The sequence below is a fragment of the Chanodichthys erythropterus genome, chromosome 18 (genome assembly GCF_024489055.1).
Source record: "Chanodichthys erythropterus isolate Z2021 chromosome 18, ASM2448905v1, whole genome shotgun sequence".
NCBI classification, from domain to species: domain Eukaryota; kingdom Metazoa; phylum Chordata; class Actinopteri; order Cypriniformes; family Xenocyprididae; genus Chanodichthys; species Chanodichthys erythropterus.
In genome coordinates, this window is record NC_090238.1 from 37,510,497 (window position 1) to 37,534,267 (window position 23,771).

Sequence of the window (23,771 nt, forward strand, 5' to 3'; positions counted from 1 at the left end):
ATGTACCTGACTAGTCATTTTGCTTCATGTCTGGGTTAACTGCTTTTGACTCAACTGTTTCCTCATTCTGCCAATGTGAAACTCTCCTACTGAACCTTTGCAGGTCAGGAGTTTAAACTACTCTATAGGCATCTTTAAGATATTGTTCTTTAAACAACTTCCACTGAAGCTTGATCACATTGAGCCCTAGTGGCTGTACAAAACCAACTTGTTTCTGATCTGTAGTCATAAATATTTATGACTGGACTATAATTTGCTCTCAGGGGCTTTGTAGATGACAGCTTGTCCATGATAGAAGCTGTCAGTTTCTTGATGGGGGAAATTGGGAAAGAACATGGATTAAAGCATTCTAGTGAGTTCTCACTTGCTAATGCAGAGGTTTTCAGTCCTGGTATATCCTTGTATTTCTCACTTAACACTGATTCAGATAATCAGCTCATTAGGTGAGTGCTCCATTAACTGAACTAATCATGGGTCTCATTCAGCTCCCTAGTTCAGTAGTCAGGGCACTGATAAGGGGGCTAGCCACATTAATTTACACTATACTGATTTGTGTCCTAGTGGAAAAGTGAATTTTTGAAGCAGTTAATTTAATAAAGAGAACTAGGTAAGGCAGTTTGGCACGTGTGTGTGTACATTGTGAAACTGTTTTTGTCAAGTTGAGCAAAGGCTTTACTCATTGAAAAACACCATTATAAAACCCTCTAGGAAAACAAGCAGCGAATTAGTCTTACAGGTTCTGACGTAATGCACATGTCACCACTTTCTGAAATAAATACTTTGTTGCGATCCTGTCAGACTTATGATAGCAACCTGATTGTAACAAAGCACTGTTCACCAGAGGAGAACTGGCCCCCTGACTAAGCCTGGTTTCTCCAAAGGTTTTTTTTTTTCTCTCCATTTTAACACCTATTTGCCACTTGTTTGGAGTTTGGGTTCTTTGCCGCTGTCGCCTTTGGCTTGCATAGTTGGGGACACTTGACATTTGATATTCAATAGTATTCTTGACATTTATTCAACAGTGCTTCTGATCTGCCTGCATTGACACTATTAAGAGCTGCTGAGCAGCCAAATTATGTATCAGTTATCAATGTAAAGCTGCTTTGACACAATCTGCATTGTAAAAAGCTATGATTGATGTTACATTCCACCATAATGGTGCTGTTCTTAAACCCAAACGTACCTGCAGTGTCCCATTCAAACATTCACTATGGCAGTTTATTGAAAGTATCCAGTGTTTCTGTGCAGAAATTTTGCCATGGGTGAATTTCACAAAAAAAAAAGTTATCCAGGTCATATTTCGCTTAAAAAAAAAAAAAAAACATGCAAAAAAATAACCCTTGTGCATCAATTAAAAAAAGTTACACAAGGTCCATAGTGGACAAAAATGTCCGTGTCAAAAAACGGTCATCAAAATTTGAAGCTTGGGAGCACAGACTTAAGCTTGGTCTCATTTTAAAGGAGACCCATGGCAGATTATTGTTGATGTAAAAAAAATAAAAATAAAATAAGTTTCTGAAAATGATTTATGAACATTATTTTATATAAAATACATATTTTATGAAACATATTGAACTCTAAAACTGCTAGAAAATCAAAGCCATAAATCTAAACAAGTTGTGTTCCAAATTTGAGGATATCATCTCTTTCAATAAGATTTTGTTCGGGCGCAGTATCACATTTTCCCCATTAGATACCAGCAAAACTCCACTGGTGCACACAAGCAGTAGAGTTTTTCTCTCTCAAATATTACACACACACACAGTTTTTTATTTTTATTACACACATTTAAATATTGCATAATTTAAAACTGCATAATTTATCCAACTGGCTCTGTGATATGCAGAAGCAGAAAACAGGAATAAAGCGAGAAACCTGAGAAAATCTGGTAATTAAAAATGTAAATTTTGAAGCCTTGCCAACAGAATTAAAGCCTATTAACAAAGACTGCTTCATTTTATAGTTAAATGACCCTGGGGTTAAAAATTGCAGTTTCAGTGGAGACATTTTTGTCCTTAAGGTCCCGAGAGGAATTATTTTGTGTGACTAGTGTAAAATAGATTTATTAAAGGAAATGAGGGTGCAATAGTAAAATTCCAATAAAAATACACACCTGTGCCAAATTTTATGCAGTTGGCATTAACACATGAAAAATTATCAAAAAAAAAAAAAAAAACAACTGAAAAAAAACAGGGTTAAGTGCACTGAATTGGATGTTTTACCGGATAAGATTTTTTCACATGAATATGCGTGATTATAAAAATGTTGCAGAAACTTTTAATTGTCCCAAAATATACTTTATATATTAAATAATTATAATATTATATTTTTCCTTTTGATTTTGGGCTGAAATATGACCGGAAATTCACTCTAAAGCTCTGAATGGTGCATAAAACAATAGCAATTTCCTTGTTTTTGCTGTTTTTTTGTTTTTTTGTTTTTTGTTTTTTGTTTGTTTGTTTGTTTGTTTGTTTGTTTGTGAAGGACAATCACTTTGTTTCACCATTATATTGTGCATCTGAATTCTGAATATCACTTCATAAATGAACTAAAACCTCTAAAGCTTAAATTGATCTGAACATATCTACTAGTCGAGTTCCTCCATCAACACGATGGCTTTAATTCGACATTTATCCGTCAGTACTCTATGAGGTAAAAGTCATTTAAGTGTTTTGGAGTAAATGGTTGTAAAAGCACAATGTCCTTTTCATAATTCATGTTGAGTTTTATTGCTCTAGATTTAGGCAAACTGCTGCGAGGTTTGCTCATGTTACTATGCGAGCGGACCGTGATCAGTGTTCATGTGACACTCACAAAATAAGTTTTGTTGAGATTATTACTTTTTGTTTCTTTTCCTTTTGTTGCAATAGTATTTTATTTCATTCTGATTTATATAATTGAACACTAATGAGAGATCATGGGAAAAGCACATAATGACAGGTAGTTCATAAAATGGACACAGGGTGGCAGTAGTTGCAAGTAGCGTCACACTGGGGCATTTAGCGTTTCACAGAGCAAGATGAGCTCATAATCCGAGTGAATGGAGAATGAGCAACTATTGTCCTGCGTCACTGATTTCTGTGTGATATTTGTAATATTTCCAGGTTAGTTACACACCTTTAATGTGACTACAGATGTTTATAAGCTCATATGAATCCCCTGTGATGTGTGCTCTGTAAGCGAAAAGTATGTCAAATGTTTAAACAGTTAAGTTTAACAGTACACAGTTGAGAGAATGGTGGCCGACGTCCGCAGATTGGTTATTTTATTTGTTCCTTACGGCTCCAGGGCATTTGTGGGATATTTCAGTGTACTATGTGTGTAGTACAATGTTAAAAGTGTAAAATGTTAATGTGAATAAGACCAGTTACGGCTGCGGCCTTGTTTAAGGGCGCACGCACATTAATATTACTATGATACAGATTCAGTTCATAGAACTGAACGCCATGTTATGAGGCAGATATGTTTATTAATGAAGTTTGTGTTCTTATAGTGTAAATGTAATACAGCTTAACTGCAAATGAGAATTATTCTGTTGTATAAAGTGAACACTTATAAAATGTACAGTTATTACAAAAATACTCTTTTAATAAGAGGACAAAGATATGTGTTTAAAGGAAGAAATGCAGACATGATTGAGGAGAGACCAATAATGGGATTTAAAGGAAAAGTGGTTGTTTTTGGTTTCATTCAAACTTTAATAAGCTAGTGTTTGGAAAATATGTGAGTATACATCTATGTGAAAAGACCTGTGAAGAATATATTGCTTCATGTTATCCAAATGTGGATATAAACTGTGCTTCAATGCAAAACAGACAAAAATAACAGAAAGTAATTCATGATTGCAGATACAAAGTTAAAAGGAAGTTAAAAATAAATATAATCCGAGTGAATGGAGAATGAGCAACTGTTGTCCTGCGTCACTGATTTCTGTGTGATATTTGTAATATTTCCAGAGCACTCCTATCAGAGGATTATCTATACATCTGCCAGCGGAGACCTAGCCGGGACCCGCTACAGATTCTTGGGGGCTCGTCCGGGATACTTCGGCGCCACCTATTGGATCAGGAGCCGAGTGATGACAACTCTGACCAGCAACTAGCCTGCCCAGCCGTGGGGACTGTGATCGTGGACGAGTTGAGGCCTGCGATCCAGAGTCGACTGCACCATCACCGAACTGTGTTGCCAGCCGTGAGGGAGACGAGGAGCCATCATGTGGAGTGGTGGGAGGAAGAGCCTAGTGTGGGACATTAGGAAGAGCCTACTCACCTTGACAGCTGAAGAGCTTCTTCGGGTCGCCGGAGCGGTGAATCCAGTGTCGGACATGGACCAGTCAGAACTTGTGGAGAGAGATCAGGAGGAATGCTACGATCACATCAACTCGTTCATTTACAGTAAGCAGTTACTTGAGACAGAGGACGAGGGAATGGTTCAGTTGCTGATGTTAAAAGATACTATTGATGATATAGTAAAATGTCGTAATGTTATGTCATTTCTAAATGTAAAGGGTGATTCTGAGTTACATACTGGGCAGAGTGGTGATAAGTTTGACGATCTTGTTGATTTTGCTGAGGGTTCTGTTTCTATCCGAACACCCCCTGAAATCACCACTGACACTCACCCGCAGCGTCGACACACACCTACTCTAGTCAGTACTACATTGCCTTGTGGTGTTGCCGAACCAGATTCAGGCTCAGTTGAGGTTACAACGTTAAATGTACATGACACGTCGAATGCTGATTTGCTTAAAGCGCTCGCTAGCTATGAGGAGCTTAGCAAGAAACTCATACAGTGTATACCAGCACATGCGTCGCCGTCACAGACACATATGCCCTCATCCTCAGTCCTGTCAAACCAACTAGACAGAAACCCACTGGGTGAGCAGGCCTCTCAGTCAGCTCGCGAGGGAATGGTGTCCTTAAGGGAACTCAGTTACCTTTCACGGAGGGAGTTCAAAGTGCAAGGCGGCCAGATCGGTGATCAATCCTCAGATATCAGCTACAATAATGTCTGTAAGCAAATAGATGATGGAATCAAAGAAGGATTCTCAGACTCAGAGATTGTTCGTGGTGTGCTCAAAATCATAAGACCAGGCATATTCAAAGAGATGCTGATAAACAAAGACGACATGGCAGTGGCTGAACTTAAGGGAATTCTCCAAACTCACCTAAGAGAAAAAAACAGCACAGAATTATTCCAAGAGTTGATGTGTACGAAACAGGATGAGAACGAGACACCACAACAATTTCTCTATCGTTTGATAGGCTTAAAACAACGTATCCTATGGACATCAAAACTGGCTGACACTACCATTAAATACTCTGCAACTACAGTGCAAGATGTTTTCCTACATACTGTGTATCAAGGCTTTGGACACAAACACACTGACATACGCAGAGAGCTCAAACCTTTGTTGACAAACAGTGGGGTCACTGATGAGATGATTCTGCGTCATGTGATGAAAATCACTAGTGAAGAAAATGAGAGAATGAAAAGACTTGGCTCGTCCCGCCGACAGACTGTAACAAATGCGCACAGTGCACAGCTTGAGTCGGATGTGGTAAAGACACCTAGCACAAAGTCAGAGAGTATAGGGTCCAAGTCAAAGCAAACAAAACCAGATCCTCTGAGAGACCTCACGATCAAAGTAGAGGAGCTCACCAGACAGGTTGAGACCATGCAAAAACAAAACCAACAACAGCTAACTCACAATGGGCGCCAGTACAGTCAAAATAGGACACACTTTAGACGTGGAAAACCCTATGGTTGTCCAAGCTGCGTGGAACAAGACAGACAAGACTGTAAACACTGTTTCACATGTGGGGAGGAAGGACACCACGCAGCAGGCTGCCTAAAGCGATCAAAGAGACAGGGAAACTCCAATCGGGCACTGGAGAGGGACATCTAGTGGCCGGGTCTGGAAATAAGTCCCAACCTGAAAGTGAGGTCAACAATGACAAAACATGCCCCTCCTCACCTTCAACCCCAGTAACGACAAACACATTAAGTCACTGTAACCAAGTAGTTCAGCTCCCTCCCCAGTCACCACGTGTAGCTAAAGCTAGAGCTGTTGCTAGCCTGATTGGAAAAAAGGCCCTAGTTCAGAGCTATCTAAATGGCTTAGCAGTCACTTCTTTGCTCGACTCGGGTTCCCAAGTCAGTATAGTCAGTCGTGCCTGGAAAGAAAAGTACCTACCTGACCTCAGTATTCACTCAGTTTCTGAGATCTTAGGGGAGGAGGAACTGAAGGTTAGTGCTGCAAATGGTAGTCTCATTCCCTATGATGGGTGGGTAGCTATTACAGTGAACTTACCAGGGAATTTGGACCCCAACCTGTCTATGAGTGTCCCATTCCTCATCAGCAGCTACCCCATGGATAAACCATTGATTGGCTTTAATGTTTTAGAAGTGCTAATTTGTGGGCAACCAGAGAGACTAGTGCCTGTACTTGCTAGCCTTCTTAGCAATGCCATATCTGTTCCCAAAGAAACAGCTGAAGCTCTTGTCAACTTTATTCAGACAGCAAAGCCAGTTATGCAGCAGGGACGCTTAAGAACAGGTGCCAAGGATATCGTGCTCCCAGCTGGTCAAGTGTTGTGGGTGAGGTGTCGGGTTCCCTCAAACATGGATGCTTCTACCCGATTGGTGTTGTTCGAAACAGATGAAGACAGCCTACCATCTGGACAGTGGGATACAGGGCCAGGTTTGTTTGAAATCCAGAACCCAATAAAACCGCATGTCATCATTCCAGTTGGTAATAACACCAATCATGACATCACAATACCACGTAAAACAGCTTTAGGGATCCTGCAGCGTGTTGAGAATGTCGTGGAGGCAGATATCCTGGACAAATCACAGCCGGCAGCAACTGTCAGTCAGGTAACCACCAGTCAGGTCAGCAACTCAGATCTACCTCTGTGGGACCCACCTGTAAACCTCAGCCATCTGGAGGAAAAACAGCAAGAGGTTGCTAGAAAGATGCTTCATGAGGAGTCAAACGCCTTTGCTAAGGATGGAAATGACCTTGGCTGTATCCCAAATTTGCAAATGGTGATCAACCTCAAAGACGATGTTCCTGTGCAGAGAGCGTACACATCCATACCCAAACCACTGTTTAAAGAAGTAAAAGCTTACATTCAAGATCTTCTTGTAAAGGGTTGGATAGTGAAATCTAAGTCGGCCTATTCTGCCCCGGTTGTATGTGTGCGGAAGAGGGACGGCACTCTTCGTCTCTGCATAGATTATCGTCTTCTAAATCAAAAAACCGTACCTGACAGACATCCACTGCCGCGAATACAGGATTTGATAGATACACTAGGTGGGTACTCAATGTTCAGCATACTGGACCAAGGTAAAGCTTACCACCAGGGGTTTATGGCAGAAGGGTCGCGCCATCTCACTGCCTTCATCACTCCCTGGGGGCTTTACGAATGGGTAAGGATTCCGTTTGGACTTTCTAACGCACCTGCAGCTTTTCAAAGAAGCATGGAGGAGATGTTAGGCTCTCTGAGAGACGAGTACTGCATCCCGTACCTGGATGACCTACTTTGTTACTCCAGATCTTTCAGTGACCATGTGGAGGTGATTCGCAAGGTCCTCCAAGCACTGCAGCATCATGGAGTGAAGCTACGGGCAGAAAAGTGCGAGATGTTTCAGAAGGAGGTTCGCTATGTTGGACGCTTGGTGTCGGCCGAGGGAGTTCGAATTGATCCCAAAGACCTAGAGGCAGTGATGGCTTTAAAAACCAAAACGCCCCAAACAGTTGGTGATCTCCGACGGGTTCTTGGCTTCCTGAGTTATTACCGCTCCTACATACAGGACTTTGCTAAAATAGCAAAGCCATTATATGAGCTGCTCCAATGTAAGTCCTCCATGCCCCAACCCCTTCCACGTCACAGCAAGTCCAAGGGTCCACAACTCCCGTCCAAAACACCCATCATATGGAAGGCTGATCACCAATGTACCTTGGAAAGGCTCGTCAATATGCTGACCAACCCCCCAGTCCTCGCATACCCCAACTTCGAGGAGCCATTCGTCCTACACACGGATGCTTCGGAGAAAGGGCTCGGCGCAATCCTCTATCAGCGACAGTGTGGAAAAATGCGAGTCATCGGATTTGGATCACGAACTCTGACACCTGCTGAAAGGAACTACCGACTCCACAGCGGAAAACTCGAGTTCCTTGCTCTGAAGTGGGCAGTGTGTGAGAAATTTAGAGACTATCTCTTTTATGCTCCACATTTCACCATCTACACTGATAACAATCCGCTGACTTACGTCATGAGCACTGCGAAACTCAATGCAGTTGGACATCGCTGGGTCGGAGAATTGTCAGAGTTCCACTTCAATATTAAATACAGACCTGGAAAAAACAATATAGATGCCGACACGCTCTCACGCATCCCACTTGATATTGACAACTATGTGGCAAAATGCACAGAGGAGCTGTCTCAGGATGTGCTGCATGCGACTTGGGAAGGGAGTAGAGCAGCCCAAAAGAAAGATGTAGCATGGATAGCTGCACTTTACACCTCCTCTGCTGATGTGATACCACAGCCTCATTCACTCTTGCCCAAAATAAGCCATGAAGAGCTGGCAAAAGCCCAACGAGAGGACCCTGGAATAGGGGAAATAATGACATTAAAAGAGGCAAATAATGTTCTCACCGATGAGGTCAGAAGGTCAGTGAGTGGGCTCACTCGCAAGCTTCTTCATGAGTGGAGTCAATTACATTTGGAGAATGGAGTCCTGTACCGCCAAACACAAGAGAGAAAACAGTTAGTCCTACCCACCAAGTACCGGTCAGTTGCTCTAAAACATCTCCATGACAACATGGGGCACGTTGGTACAGAACGTGTGCTCCATCTCGCCAGAGAACGTTTCTATTGGCCACAGATGAAGAGATGCATAGAGGAGTATGTCACAAGAAAATGCAGTTGCATAAAACAAAAGAAACCCACCACACACATACGCGCGCCGATGGGTGGCCTGACTTCTGCTTCCCCTCTTGATCTGGTTTGCATAGACTACTTACATCTGGAGAAAAGCAAAGGGGGCTATGAATACATTCTGGTAGTGATAGACCATTTCACCAGATTTGCTCAGGCTTACCCAACCAAAAATAAATCGGGACGAACTGCAGCTGAACGGATATACAACGACTACATACCTCGTCTGGGTTACCCAAATCGTCTCCACCATGATCAAGGGCGCGAGTTCGAGAACAACCTTTTCCGCACCCTGGGACGCCTGTCAGGGGTCGGACACTCACGGACATCCCCATACCATCCGCAATGTAATCCCGCTGAGCGGTTCAACCGCACACTGCTGCAAATGTTACGGACACTGACAGACAGAGAAAAGGAGAGATGGAAAGAACATTTGCCACAAATGATACACGCATATAACTGTACTCGCCACGAGTCCACCGGATACTCACCTCATTACCTGCTGTATGGGAAACACCCCCGTCTCCCCGTGGATCTCTTGTTTGGATTGTTGGGAAACACCGAACCTGTGACACATAAAGAATATGTGGATAAATGGTCAAAAAGGATGATGGAAGCGTACAAGATTGCAAACAAATCCAGCCTGTCATCAAGTGCAAAGAACAAGTCCTACTATGATCAAAAGGTGAGGGGTGTGGTCCTCAAACCAGGAGATCGAGTACTGGTTCGAAACATGGGTGAGCGAGGTGGACCCGGGAAGCTACGCTCATACTGGGAGAAGAGGATCTATGTGGTGAGAGAGCAGATCTCAGATAATCCGGTATATGTCATTCATCCTGAAGGAGACCCAAATGCAAGGAACAGAACCATACACAGAAACTTGCTACTGTTAGTGAATGACTTACCTGTTGAGAACCCAGCACAGCCATCTGACTTGGTTGTAACACCCCGTCAGAGGCAAAAGCAGCCTCAACAGAGGGTAAACTCTGCTGACAAGGATGGAATATCGGACACTGATGATGAGGATGAGTGGACAGGAGGTTATTGGCTGAGAACACCTGTAGTCAGGATGGGAAATGATCGAGTTGGACATGACAGATCAGTGTCCTCAGCAAGAGAACAAAGTCCAGTGTCAAAGTCATCTCCTACAACAGTGCCTGGTCTGACTCCAAAGAAACCAACCAGGAACCACGAAGAATGTCCAGATACATTACTGATGGGGGAAACCGAATTGATGGACGCATACTTACCAGATGGACGAGAGACACCTGAAAGAGACAATACACACACGGATGAGACAAACTTACCTGAAAGTGAGCCCGAACAAGACACTCCTGAAAAAGAGGATAAACAAAGCTCAATGGATAGAGAAGTGGAATTAGTGGGAGAGGAATCACAGACAAGTGAACAATCTGATGTCACTTACCTACCTCAGCCTGGAGAGGATGAGCAAATTGAACATGCTGAACAAATACGGGAGGAAAGACTGACTTATCCTCCTATAATAACTGGGCCTGCAGAAGAAACACATAGAGAGGTTAGGAGGTCAACCAGAGAGAGAAGGCCGAGACCGGTGTTCACTTATGAGTCATTAGGCCAACCTTCAATACAGACCCATGTAGATTCTATTTCCTCACAGATTACCTCGCCTCCCCTACCATTCATGCCACACATAACCAGACAGTTTATCCTGCCTACGCCTTACGCACAACAAATGTACATGCCATGCACATATTACATGCCAGTCACCACAAACGTTTATTAGAGAAAAAAAAAAGTTTTTTTTTGTTGTTGTAACAAATGTCTGGAGCCATTCTTGTTTGTCGGGGTGGATGTGACACTCACAAAATAAGTTTTGTTGAGATTATTACTTTTTGTTTCTTTTCCTTTTGTTGCAATAGTATTTTATTTCATTCTGATTTATATAATTGAACACTAATGAGAGATCATGGGAAAAGCACATAATGACAGGTAGTTCATAAAATGGACACAGGGTGGCAGTAGTTGCAAGTAGCGTCACACTGGGGCATTTAGCGTTTCACAGAGCAAGATGAGCTCATAATCCGAGTGAATGGAGAATGAGCAACTATTGTCCTGCGTCACTGATTTCTGTGTGATATTTGTAATATTTCCAGGTTAGTTACACACCTTTAATGTGACTACAGATGTTTATAAGCTCATATGAATCCCCTGTGATGTGTGCTCTGTAAGCGAAAAGTATGTCAAATGTTTAAACAGTTAAGTTTAACAGTACACAGTTGAGAGAATGGCGGCCGACGTCCGCAGATTGGTTATTTTATTTGTTCCTTACGGCTCCAGGGCATTTGTGGGATATTTCAGTGTACTATGTGTGTAGTACAATGTTAAAAGTGTAAAATGTTAATGTGAATAAGACCAGTTACGGCTGCGGCCTTGTTTAAGGGCGCACGCACATTAATATTACTATGATACAGATTCAGTTCATAGAACTGAACGCCATGTTATGAGGCAGATATGTTTATTAATGAAGTTTGTGTTCTTATAGTGTAAATGTAATACAGCTTAACTGCAAATGAGAATTATTCTGTTGTATAAAGTGAACACTTATAAAATGTACAGTTATTACAAAAATACTCTTTTAATAAGAGGACAAAGATATGTGTTTAAAGGAAGAAATGCAGACATGATTGAGGAGAGACCAATAATGGGATTTAAAGGAAAAGTGGTTGTTTTTGGTTTCATACAAACTTTAATAAGCTAGTGTTTGGAAAATATGTGAGTATACATCTATGTGAAAAGACCTGTGAAGAATATATTGCTTCATGTTATCCAAATGTGGATATAACCTGTGCTTCAATGCAAAACAGACAAAAATAACAAAGTAATTCATGATTGCAGATACAAAGTTAAAAGGAAGTTAAAAATAAATATAATCCGAGTGAATGGAGAATGAGCAACTGTTGTCCTGCGTCACTGATTTCTGTGTGATATTTGTAATATTTCCAGAGCACTCCTATCAGAGGATTATCTATACATCTGCCAGCGGAGACCTAGCCGGGACCCGCTACATTCATCTGAACTGGAAAACGGAAATTCAAGACAATTTATGAACAAAGCTAAAAACTGGACTGTTAAAGCCCTTCCCAGAGCTGCTTTTTTGGAATACATGTATATTAATAGCAGATACTGTTTATATTGCTGATTTTAAGTGTTATTAACTTTTAACCACATTAAATTTGCCGCCGTCGTCATGAGTGCGTGTTCTGATGATGTACAGCTGTCAGAAGAGCTAAATTATATCCCATTGTAAACAACTATATTTTTCATTCAGAAAATAAATATTTGAAGTTGTTGTCTCTCTATTTCATTTTACATTGGTGGAAGGAGTTGTTGATATGCATAAATTGTTTTTCTCTAAGGAGTACAGATATGAAGGCATTGACGAACTTCCCTTATAGTAACACAATGTTATTTATTTTCATATTATTTATATGCATTATAGTTTATAATAATTTTATGTTTTTATATATTCAGTTTTCACTTTAATTGGTTAAGTTTTAGTAATTTTATTATGTGCTCATTTTTACTGTTGTTGTTGTTGTTGTTGTTTGAAATTTATTATATATTGCTTTATTTTTATTCAAGTTTTTGTAATTTTAGTACTTAAATGAAAATTAGAAATGTTGCCTTATTATTATTATTTATTAATGAATAACACTGCAGTAAAATACTGTGGTATTACCATCTATTCACTTTATATCACTTTACTACAGAAATTTATATTTTATAAGGGAAGTTTGTCAATGCATTAATGTCAAGTTAAGTTGATGTTTGTTGTTGACAATTCTTGTATTATTAAAATGTGACTACATATGCAGGTAAATGTTTCTATAAAGTCCTGGGGGTTAAAACTGGCTGATTCTGGCAATTATCACATGTTACTGTGTGAATGTGAAACAGTAAATTATACATGTATGTACAATGTATCCCATCAGCCACAAGATTGGTCCATGTTACATGTGTTGATAAAGCATTGATAAAGCTGCCAAGTCATTGCGCCGTCACTACTGTTGAAATAAAACGCTTTTATTGCGTGGAAAAGTCGGAAATGGTTCATTGACATTACCTGAGCAGTTTCATTTATTGCATGATCGGAGCAAACACATAATGTAAGTGTCTAAATGCATACGCACAGTTCAATGAATGATAAATGAAATGATGAACTTACTGTCATTAAACTGAATGTGCGAGGAAACTGCTGAAATAACTACAACATTAAGAACACTCACATAAGAGCGCGCGGTTTATCAATCAGATGCGCGTTAAAGTTGCGCTCATTACTATAGCAACAGAACTATAGAAACCCAGCGCGTTTTCTTTCAGAATTACCATAAGGAAAATGTTCCATATAAAGAGAACGAAGATGGCTTTTATAGTTAAAGATTAGTTGGGAAAGTGCATGATAGTCTCTCCATGTAAGCATTAGTATGTTTAATGTACCTGGAACAGTTTAATAAGGTTGTGTAGCCTTTAACACTATCCTCCACTATATTTAACATGAACTAGGCCTAAAAATACTTTTAAAGCCCTTTTAAAGTTTTGGCTTATGTAAATTTCCACAAATGCCAGTTTTTATAGGCTGTTAAAATAAAGTTATGTAGCATCATTGAGAACTAACATGAACCAACATTAACAATAGACAAAAGGGTTTTTCTGTTTGTTTGTTTGTTTGTTTTTGCCCTTACTCTCTGACCCCCTAAAGGCCGCTGTGTAATTCACACCCTGACTAAGACACGTTAAGGGAAGCATTTCAATGTCCCTATAAATGACATTATAGAACGTTCTCATTTGCTAATGCATAAACTCTACAGGTCCAGAGGAGAATCAAAGGTAATCAATTAAGCTAAAAGGGGAGGAGCCACCTTTATTCAAAGCTGTACAAAATGGCCAAGCCAAGCACTGGTGTGTGTTGTGGCATTTGTGTTAATGTTTGTTAGAATGGAGCTTCTGCAAGGTGTGTTAGTGGTGGTTGTGCTTGTTGCATTTGATTTGTCTGGTGCATGGGGAAGTTTGAGGTACAGTCAAAGTCCAAGAAGCATGAGGCCAAAATCAGATCCAGCTTCCAACAGTCCTGCCCGTTCTCCTCTAGGGCTCTGGAACCCTTTGCAAGTGGCTTCTCAGTTTCAGAGTCCTCTGAGTTCTGTCTCAAGACACCTTGCACAGGATCCTTTTGGTCTTCAGGAGAAGCAGCTGTTGCAGGGTCCAGTGAAGCCTTTGGATTGGAAGTATCCTGTTGTTCCTGAGGTGCAGAGAGAGTTGGCAGTGGACTTCCAGTTGAGGCAACCTGTGACTCCCAGCAGTGTCGCTGTTCAATGCAGTGAGAACCGGGTACTTGTAGAGGTCCAGCAGGACTTGTTCAGCAATGGTCAGTTGATCCAGCCAACTGGTCTGTCTCTAGGTGGATGTCCTGTTGTTGGTCAGGACACTGCATCTAGGGTGCTCATCTTTGAGTATGAACTACAGGACTGCAACAGCGTGCAGATGGTAAGAACTTTTTAATCCTAATGGGTTGTTTGTGGCAGAGGATAGCCAAAGTCTTTCAAGGAAAGTCTGTTCAATTGTTGCAGTATCAGCAGTGCCAGGGCAGCAGAGACGAAGTCCTATCAGTGCACCATCTTTGGGGTGATCTTGGTAACCCCAACTTTTTTTTCTCTTTTACAGATGACTGAGGACGAGCTTGTCTACACCTTCTCTCTCACCTACACCCCTGAGGCACTTGCTGGTACTCCAATCACCCGGGCTGATGGTGCAGTTGTTGGCATTCAATGCCATTATCAAAGGTAAGCAGTCTTTTGACTTTCTGCATGCTGCTTGTGCAGCTTTGAGACCATTTAATGGGTACTTTCATGAACCACAGACTTCAAAATGTAAGCAGTGATGCCTTGAGGCCAACATGGGTCCCTTATGCCTCAGCGGAGGTTGGTGAAGAAGTCTTGCTGTTCTCCCTGAAGCTCATGATGGGTTAGTACAGGTTTATATCTCTAACCTTGTGATTGTGGCTCTGCCTAAAATGTTCCTTTTTTTTTTTTTGTAGATGACTGGTCCTATCAGAGGCCTTCAAACTCTTACTTTCTGGGTGGCGTTATTAACGTTGAGGCGTCTGTGAAGGTGTACAATCATGTGCCTCTGCGTGTGTTTGTGGACAGCTGTGTGGCCACTCAAGGACCAGATGTGAACTCCCTTCCGAGATATTCCTTCATTGAGAATCACGGGTAAGGTCATGGCACTTGATTCTATAGGACTCTTTTGTAACGCTGTCAGTCATGGGTTAGGTCAAGTTGCTTGATACAGTTTATATTCATGAGTTCTTTGTAACCACTTCTCAGGTGTTTTGTGGATGCCAAGGCTACAGCTTCCAGCTCCCGCTTCATGCCTCGGTCCCAGGAAGACAAGATCCAGTTCCAGCTGGAGGCGTTTGTGTTCCAGGAGAGCTCCAGTCCTTCTGTATGTACTAAGAATATGAGTGAGATTGACTTCTCTTCCAAGCTTTTTTTTGTGACTTCTGTCATCCCTTGCAGATCTACATAACCTGTATTCTGAAGGCCACTATTGCTTCTGTACCAAGTGATGCTCAGCGCAAATCCTGTTCCTTCGCTAATGGGTACATTTCACCCTCTTAACTTTTGACTTTAGGTCTTTGACTTCGAAGTTGACTTTGCTCATGTTGAAGCTGGCATGTCTACTGTTACAGGTGGTTTGCTGCTGATGGAAACAACCAAGTTTGTGGTTGCTGTGACTCCACATGTGGTCCTGATGGTGGATTTGCTGCTTCTCCCTATGGAGGTTGGTAGGTTCTGCACTTCCACTTGCTCTTGACTTTCAAGTCCTCAAACTTGTTTTGGTTTTCTTCTAGGCATTCAGTGGGAAGGCAAGGCATCACTTGGTCCCGTAATGGTTCAAGAGCAAAAGGCTGTTTCTCAATAAATCTGACATTGATCCTTGCATGTACCTGACTAGTCATTTTGCTTCATGTCTGGGTTAACTGCTTTTGACTCAACTGTTTCCTCATTCTGCCAATGTGAAACTCTCCTACTGAACCTTTGCAGGTCAGGAGTTTAAACTACTCTATAGGCATCTTTAAGATATTGTTCTTTAAACAACTTCCACTGAAGCTTGATCACATTGAGCCCTAGTGGCTGTACAAAACCAACTTGTTTCTGATCTGTAGTCATAAATATTTATGACTGGACTATAATTTGCTCTCAGGGGCTTTGTAGATGACAGCTTGTCCATGATAGAAGCTGTCAGTTTCTTGATGGGGGAAATTGGGAAAGAACATGGATTAAAGCATTCTAGTGAGTTCTCACTTGCTAATGCAGAGGTTTTCAGTCCTGGTATATCCTTGTATTTCTCACTTAACACTGATTCAGATAATCAGCTCATTAGGTGAGTGCTCCATTAACTGAACTAATCATGGGTCTCATTCAGCTCCCTAGTTCAGTAGTCAGGGCACTGATAAGGGGGCTAGCCACATTAATTTACACTATACTGATTTGTGTCCTAGTGGAAAAGTGAATTTTTGAAGCAGTTAATTTAATAAAGAGAACTAGGTAAGGCAGTTTGGCACGTGTGTGTGTACATTGTGAAACTGTTTTTGTCAAGTTGAGCAAAGGCTTTACTCATTGAAAAACACCATTATAAAACCCTCTAGGAAAACAAGCAGCGAATGAGTCTTACAGGTTCTGACGTAATGCACATGTCACCACTTTCTGAAATAAATACTTTGTTGCGATCCTGTCAGACTTATGATAGCAACCTGATTGTAACAAAGCACTGTTCACCAGAGGAGAACTGGCCCCCTGACTAAGCCTGGTTTCTCCAAAGGTTTTTTTTTTTTCTCTCCATTTTAACACCTATTTGCCACTTGTTTGGAGTTTGGGTTCTTTGCCGCTGTCGCCTTTGGCTTGCATAGTTGGGGACACTTGACATTTGATATTCAATAGTATTCTTGACATTTATTCAACAGTGCTTCTGATCTGCCTGCATTGACACTATTAAGAGCTGCTGAGCAGCCAAATTATGTATCAGTTATCAATGTAAAGCTGCTTTGACACAATCTGCATTGTAAAAAGCTATGATTGATGTTACATTCCACCATAATGGTGCTGTTCTTAAACCCAAACGTACCTGCAGTGTCCCATTCAAACATTCACTATGGCAGTTTATTGAAAGTATCCAGTGTTTCTGTGCAGAAATTTTGCCATGGGTGAATTTCACAAAAAAAAAAAGTTATCCAGGTCATATTTCGCTTAAAAAAAAAAAAAACATGCAAAAAAATAACCCTTGTGCATCAATTAAAAAAAGTTACACAAGGTCCATAGTGGACAAAAATGTCCGTGTCAAAAAACGGTCATCAAAATTTGAAGCTTGGGAGCACAGACTTAAGCTTGGTCTCATTTTAAAGGAGACCCATGGCAGATTATTGTTGATGTAAAAAAAAATAAAAATAAAATAAGTTTCTGAAAATGATTTATGAACATTATTTTATATAAAATACATATTTTATGAAACATATTGAACTCTAAAACTGCTAGAAAATCAAAGCCATAAATCTAAACAAGTTGTGTTCCAAATTTGAGGATATCATCTCTTTCAATAAGATTTTGTTCGGGCGCAGTATCACATTTTCCCCATTAGATACCAGCAAAACTCCACTGGTGCACACAAGCAGTAGAGTTTTTCTCTCTCAAATATTACACACACACACAGTTTTTTATTTTTATTACACACATTTAAATATTGCATAATTTAAAACTGCATAATTTATCCAACTGGCTCTGTGATATGCAGAAGCAGAAAACAGGAATAAAGCGAGAAACCTGAGAAAATCTGGTAATTAAAAATGTAAATTTTGAAGCCTTGCCAACAGAATTAAAGCCTATTAACAAAGACTGCTTCATTTTATAGTTAAATGACCCTGGGGTTAAAAATTGCAGTTTCAGTGGAGACATTTTTGTCCTTAAGGTCCCGAGAGGAATTATTTTGTGTGACTAGTGTAAAATAGATTTATTAAAGGAAATGAGGGTGCAATAGTAAAATTCCAATAAAAATACACACCTGTGCCAAATTTTATGCAGTTGGCATTAACACATGAAAAATTATCAAAAAAAAAAAAAAAAAAACAACTGAAAAAAAACAGGGTTAAGTGCACTGAATTGGATGTTTTACCGGATAAGATTTTTTCACATGAATATGCGTGATTATAAAAATGTTGCAGAAACTTTTAATTGTCCCAAAATATACTTTATATATTAAATAATTATAATATTATATTTTTCCTTTTGATTTTGGGCTGAAATATGACCGGAAATTCACTCTAAAGCTCTGAATGGTGCATAAAACAATAGCAATTTCCTTGTTTTTGCTGTTTTTTTGTTTTTTTGTTTTTTGTTTTTTGTTTGTTTGTTTGTTTGTTTGTTTGTTTGTGAAGGACAATCACTTTGTTTCACCATTATATTGTGCATCTGAATTCTGAATATCACTTCATAAATGAACTAAAACCTCTAAAGCTTAAATTGATCTGAACATATCTACTAGTCGAGTTCCTCCATCAACACGATGGCTTTAATTCGACATTTATCCGTCAGTACTCTATGAGGTAAAAGTCATTTAAGTGTTTTGGAGTAAATGGTTGTAAAAGCACAATGTCCTTTTCATAATTCATGTTGAGTTTTATTGCTCTAGATTTAGGCAAACTGCTGCGAGGTTTGCTCATGTTACTATGCGAGCGGACCGTGATCAGTGTTCATGTGACACTCACAAAATAAGTTTTGTTGAGATTATTACTTTTTGTTTCTTTTCCTTTTGTTGCAATAGTATTTTATTTCATTCTGATTTATATAATTGAACACTAATGAGAGATCATGGGAAAAGCACATAATGACAGGTAGTTCATAAAATGGACACAGGGTGGCAGTAGTTGCAAGTAGCGTCACACTGGGGCATTTAGCGTTTCACAGAGCAAGATGAGCTCATAATCCGAGTGAATGGAGAATGAGCAACTATTGTCCTGCGTCACTGATTTCTGTGTGATATTTGTAATATTTCCAGGTTAGTTACACACCTTTAATGTGACTACAGATGTTTATAAGCTCATATGAATCCCCTGTGATGTGTGCTCTGTAAGCGAAAAGTATGTCAAATGTTTAAACAGTTAAGTTTAACAGTACACAGTTGAGAGAATGGTGGCCGACGTCCGCAGATTGGTTATTTTATTTGTTCCTTACGGCTCCAGGGCATTTGTGGGATATTTCAGTGTACTATGTGTGTAGTACAATGTTAAAAGTGTAAAATGTTAATGTGAATAAGACCAGTTACGGCTGCGGCCTTGTTTAAGGGCGCACGCACATTAATATTACTATGATACAGATTCAGTTCATAGAACTGAACGCCATGTTATGAGGCAGATATGTTTATTAATGAAGTTTGTGTTCTTATAGTGTAAATGTAATACAGCTTAACTGCAAATGAGAATTATTCTGTTGTATAAAGTGAACACTTATAAAATGTACAGTTATTACAAAAATACTCTTTTAATAAGAGGACAAAGATATGTGTTTAAAGGAAGAAATGCAGACATGATTGAGGAGAGACCAATAATGGGATTTAAAGGAAAAGTGGTTGTTTTTGGTTTCATTCAAACTTTAATAAGCTAGTGTTTGGAAAATATGTGAGTATACATCTATGTGAAAAGACCTGTGAAGAATATATTGCTTCATGTTATCCAAATGTGGATATAAACTGTGCTTCAATGCAAAACAGACAAAAATAACAGAAAGTAATTCATGATTGCAGATACAAAGTTAAAAGGAAGTTAAAAATAAATATAATCCGAGTGAATGGAGAATGAGCAACTGTTGTCCTGCGTCACTGATTTCTGTGTGATATTTGTAATATTTCCAGAGCACTCCTATCAGAGGATTATCTATACATCTGCCAGCGGAGACCTAGCCGGGACCCGCTACAGATTCTTGGGGGCTCGTCCGGGATACTTCGGCGCCACCTATTGGATCAGGAGCCGAGTGATGACAACTCTGACCAGCAACTAGCCTGCCCAGCCGTGGGGACTGTGATCGTGGACGAGTTGAGGCCTGCGATCCAGAGTCGACTGCACCATCACCGAACTGTGTTGCCAGCCGTGAGGGAGACGAGGAGCCATCATGTGGAGTGGTGGGAGGAAGAGCCTAGTGTGGGACATTAGGAAGAGCCTACTCACCTTGACAGCTGAAGAGCTTCTTCGGGTCGCCGGAGCGGTGAATCCAGTGTCGGACATGGACCAGTCAGAACTTGTGGAGAGAGATCAGGAGGAATGCTACGATCACATCAACTCGTTCATTTACAGTAAGCAGTTACTTGAGACAGAGGACGAGGGAATGGTTCAGTTGCTGATGTTAAAAGATACTATTGATGATATAGTAAAATGTCGTAATGTTATGTCATTTCTAAATGTAAAGGGTGATTCTGAGTTACATACTGGGCAGAGTGGTGATAAGTTTGACGATCTTGTTGATTTTGCTGAGGGTTCTGTTTCTATCCGAACACCCCCTGAAATCACCACTGACACTCACCCGCAGCGTCGACACACACCTACTCTAGTCAGTACTACATTGCCTTGTGGTGTTGCCGAACCAGATTCAGGCTCAGTTGAGGTTACAACGTTAAATGTACATGACACGTCGAATGCTGATTTGCTTAAAGCGCTCGCTAGCTATGAGGAGCTTAGCAAGAAACTCATACAGTGTATACCAGCACATGCGTCGCCGTCACAGACACATATGCCCTCATCCTCAGTCCTGTCAAACCAACTAGACAGAAACCCACTGGGTGAGCAGGCCTCTCAGTCAGCTCGCGAGGGAATGGTGTCCTTAAGGGAACTCAGTTACCTTTCACGGAGGGAGTTCAAAGTGCAAGGCGGCCAGATCGGTGATCAATCCTCAGATATCAGCTACAATAATGTCTGTAAGCAAATAGATGATGGAATCAAAGAAGGATTCTCAGACTCAGAGATTGTTCGTGGTGTGCTCAAAATCATAAGACCAGGCATATTCAAAGAGATGCTGATAAACAAAGACGACATGGCAGTGGCTGAACTTAAGGGAATTCTCCAAACTCACCTAAGAGAAAAAAACAGCACAGAATTATTCCAAGAGTTGATGTGTACGAAACAGGATGAGAACGAGACACCACAACAATTTCTCTATCGTTTGATAGGCTTAAAACAACGTATCCTATGGACATCAAAACTGGCTGACACTACCATTAAATACTCTGCAACTACAGTGCAAGATGTTTTCCTACATACTGTGTATCAAGGCTTTGGACACAAACACACTGACATACGCAGAGAGCTCAAACCTTTGTTGACAAACAGTGGGGTCACTGATGAGATGATTCTGCGTCATGTGATGAAAATCACTAGTGAAGAAAATGAGAGAATGAAAAGACTTGGCTCGTCCCGCCGACAGACTGTAACAAATGCGCACAGTGCACAGCTTGAGTCGGATGTGGTAAAGACACCTAGCACAAAGTCAGAGAGTATAGGGTCCAAGTCAAAGCAAACAAAACCAGATCCTCTGAGAGACCTCACGATCAAAGTAGAGGAGCTCACCAGACAGGTTGAGACCATGCAAAAACAAAACCAACAACAGCTAACTCACAATGGGCGCCAGTACAGTCAAAATAGGACACACTTTAGACGTGGAAAACCCTATGGTTGTCCAAGCTGCGTGGAACAAGACAGACAAGACTGTAAACACTGTTTCACATGTGGGGAGGAAGGACACCACGCAGCAGGCTGCCTAAAGCGATCAAAGAGACAGGGAAACTCCAATCGGGCACTGGAGAGGGACATCTAGTGGCCGGGTCTGGAAATAAGTCCCAACCTGAAAGTGAGGTCAACAATGACAAAACATGCCCCTCCTCACCTTCAACCCCAGTAACGACAAACACATTAAGTCACTGTAACCAAGTAGTTCAGCTCCCTCCCCAGTCACCACGTGTAGCTAAAGCTAGAGCTGTTGCTAGCCTGATTGGAAAAAAGGCCCTAGTTCAGAGCTATCTAAATGGCTTAGCAGTCACTTCTTTGCTCGACTCGGGTTCCCAAGTCAGTATAGTCAGTCGTGCCTGGAAAGAAAAGTACCTACCTGACCTCAGTATTCACTCAGTTTCTGAGATCTTAGGGGAGGAGGAACTGAAGGTTAGTGCTGCAAATGGTAGTCTCATTCCCTATGATGGGTGGGTAGCTATTACAGTGAACTTACCAGGGAATTTGGACCCCAACCTGTCTATGAGTGTCCCATTCCTCATCAGCAGCTACCCCATGGATAAACCATTGATTGGCTTTAATGTTTTAGAAGTGCTAATTTGTGGGCAACCAGAGAGACTAGTGCCTGTACTTGCTAGCCTTCTTAGCAATGCCATATCTGTTCCCAAAGAAACAGCTGAAGCTCTTGTCAACTTTATTCAGACAGCAAAGCCAGTTATGCAGCAGGGACGCTTAAGAACAGGTGCCAAGGATATCGTGCTCCCAGCTGGTCAAGTGTTGTGGGTGAGGTGTCGGGTTCCCTCAAACATGGATGCTTCTACCCGATTGGTGTTGTTCGAAACAGATGAAGACAGCCTACCATCTGGACAGTGGGATACAGGGCCAGGTTTGTTTGAAATCCAGAACCCAATAAAACCGCATGTCATCATTCCAGTTGGTAATAACACCAATCATGACATCACAATACCACGTAAAACAGCTTTAGGGATCCTGCAGCGTGTTGAGAATGTCGTGGAGGCAGATATCCTGGACAAATCACAGCCGGCAGCAACTGTCAGTCAGGTAACCACCAGTCAGGTCAGCAACTCAGATCTACCTCTGTGGGACCCACCTGTAAACCTCAGCCATCTGGAGGAAAAACAGCAAGAGGTTGCTAGAAAGATGCTTCATGAGGAGTCAAACGCCTTTGCTAAGGATGGAAATGACCTTGGCTGTATCCCAAATTTGCAAATGGTGATCAACCTCAAAGACGATGTTCCTGTGCAGAGAGCGTACACATCCATACCCAAACCACTGTTTAAAGAAGTAAAAGCTTACATTCAAGATCTTCTTGTAAAGGGTTGGATAGTGAAATCTAAGTCGGCCTATTCTGCCCCGGTTGTATGTGTGCGGAAGAGGGACGGCACTCTTCGTCTCTGCATAGATTATCGTCTTCTAAATCAAAAAACCGTACCTGACAGACATCCACTGCCGCGAATACAGGATTTGATAGATACACTAGGTGGGTACTCAATGTTCAGCATACTGGACCAAGGTAAAGCTTACCACCAGGGGTTTATGGCAGAAGGGTCGCGCCATCTCACTGCCTTCATCACTCCCTGGGGGCTTTACGAATGGGTAAGGATTCCGTTTGGACTTTCTAACGCACCTGCAGCTTTTCAAAGAAGCATGGAGGAGATGTTAGGCTCTCTGAGAGACGAGTACTGCATCCCGTACCTGGATGACCTACTTTGTTACTCCAGATCTTTCAGTGACCATGTGGAGGTGATTCGCAAGGTCCTCCAAGCACTGCAGCATCATGGAGTGAAGCTACGGGCAGAAAAGTGCGAGATGTTTCAGAAGGAGGTTCGCTATGTTGGACGCTTGGTGTCGGCCGAGGGAGTTCGAATTGATCCCAAAGACCTAGAGGCAGTGATGGCTTTAAAAACCAAAACGCCCCAAACAGTTGGTGATCTCCGACGGGTTCTTGGCTTCCTGAGTTATTACCGCTCCTACATACAGGACTTTGCTAAAATAGCAAA

At 41.2% G+C, this 23,771-nt stretch overlaps 1 protein-coding gene across 1 annotated transcript; it reads left to right on the plus strand.

Moving 5' to 3' along the window:
- Positions 1–13,925: 13,925 nt before the first annotated feature.
- Positions 13,926–15,930, plus strand: LOC137006528 (zona pellucida sperm-binding protein 3-like). The gene is made up of 8 exons (XM_067367362.1): positions 13,926–14,471; positions 14,649–14,767; positions 14,845–14,948; positions 15,022–15,199; positions 15,314–15,431; positions 15,506–15,588; positions 15,679–15,770; positions 15,841–15,930. The coding sequence occupies exons 1-8, from the start codon at positions 13,926–13,928 to the stop codon at positions 15,909–15,911; spliced, it is 1,311 nt and encodes a 436-aa protein (XP_067223463.1). The 3' UTR covers positions 15,912–15,930.
- The last annotated feature ends 7,841 nt before the right edge of the window (positions 15,931–23,771 follow it).

Coding starts and splice junctions, on each gene's coding strand:
- LOC137006528 (XM_067367362.1), top strand. CDS start 13,926: ATGGAGCTTCTGCAAGGTGTGTTAGTGGTGGTTGTGCTTGTTGCATTT. Junction 15,200..15,313: donor TCCTTCATTGAGAATCACGG/GTAAGGTCATGG, acceptor ACCACTTCTCAG/GTGTTTTGTGGATGCCAAGG. Junction 15,432..15,505: donor AGGAGAGCTCCAGTCCTTCT/GTATGTACTAAG, acceptor CATCCCTTGCAG/ATCTACATAACCTGTATTCT.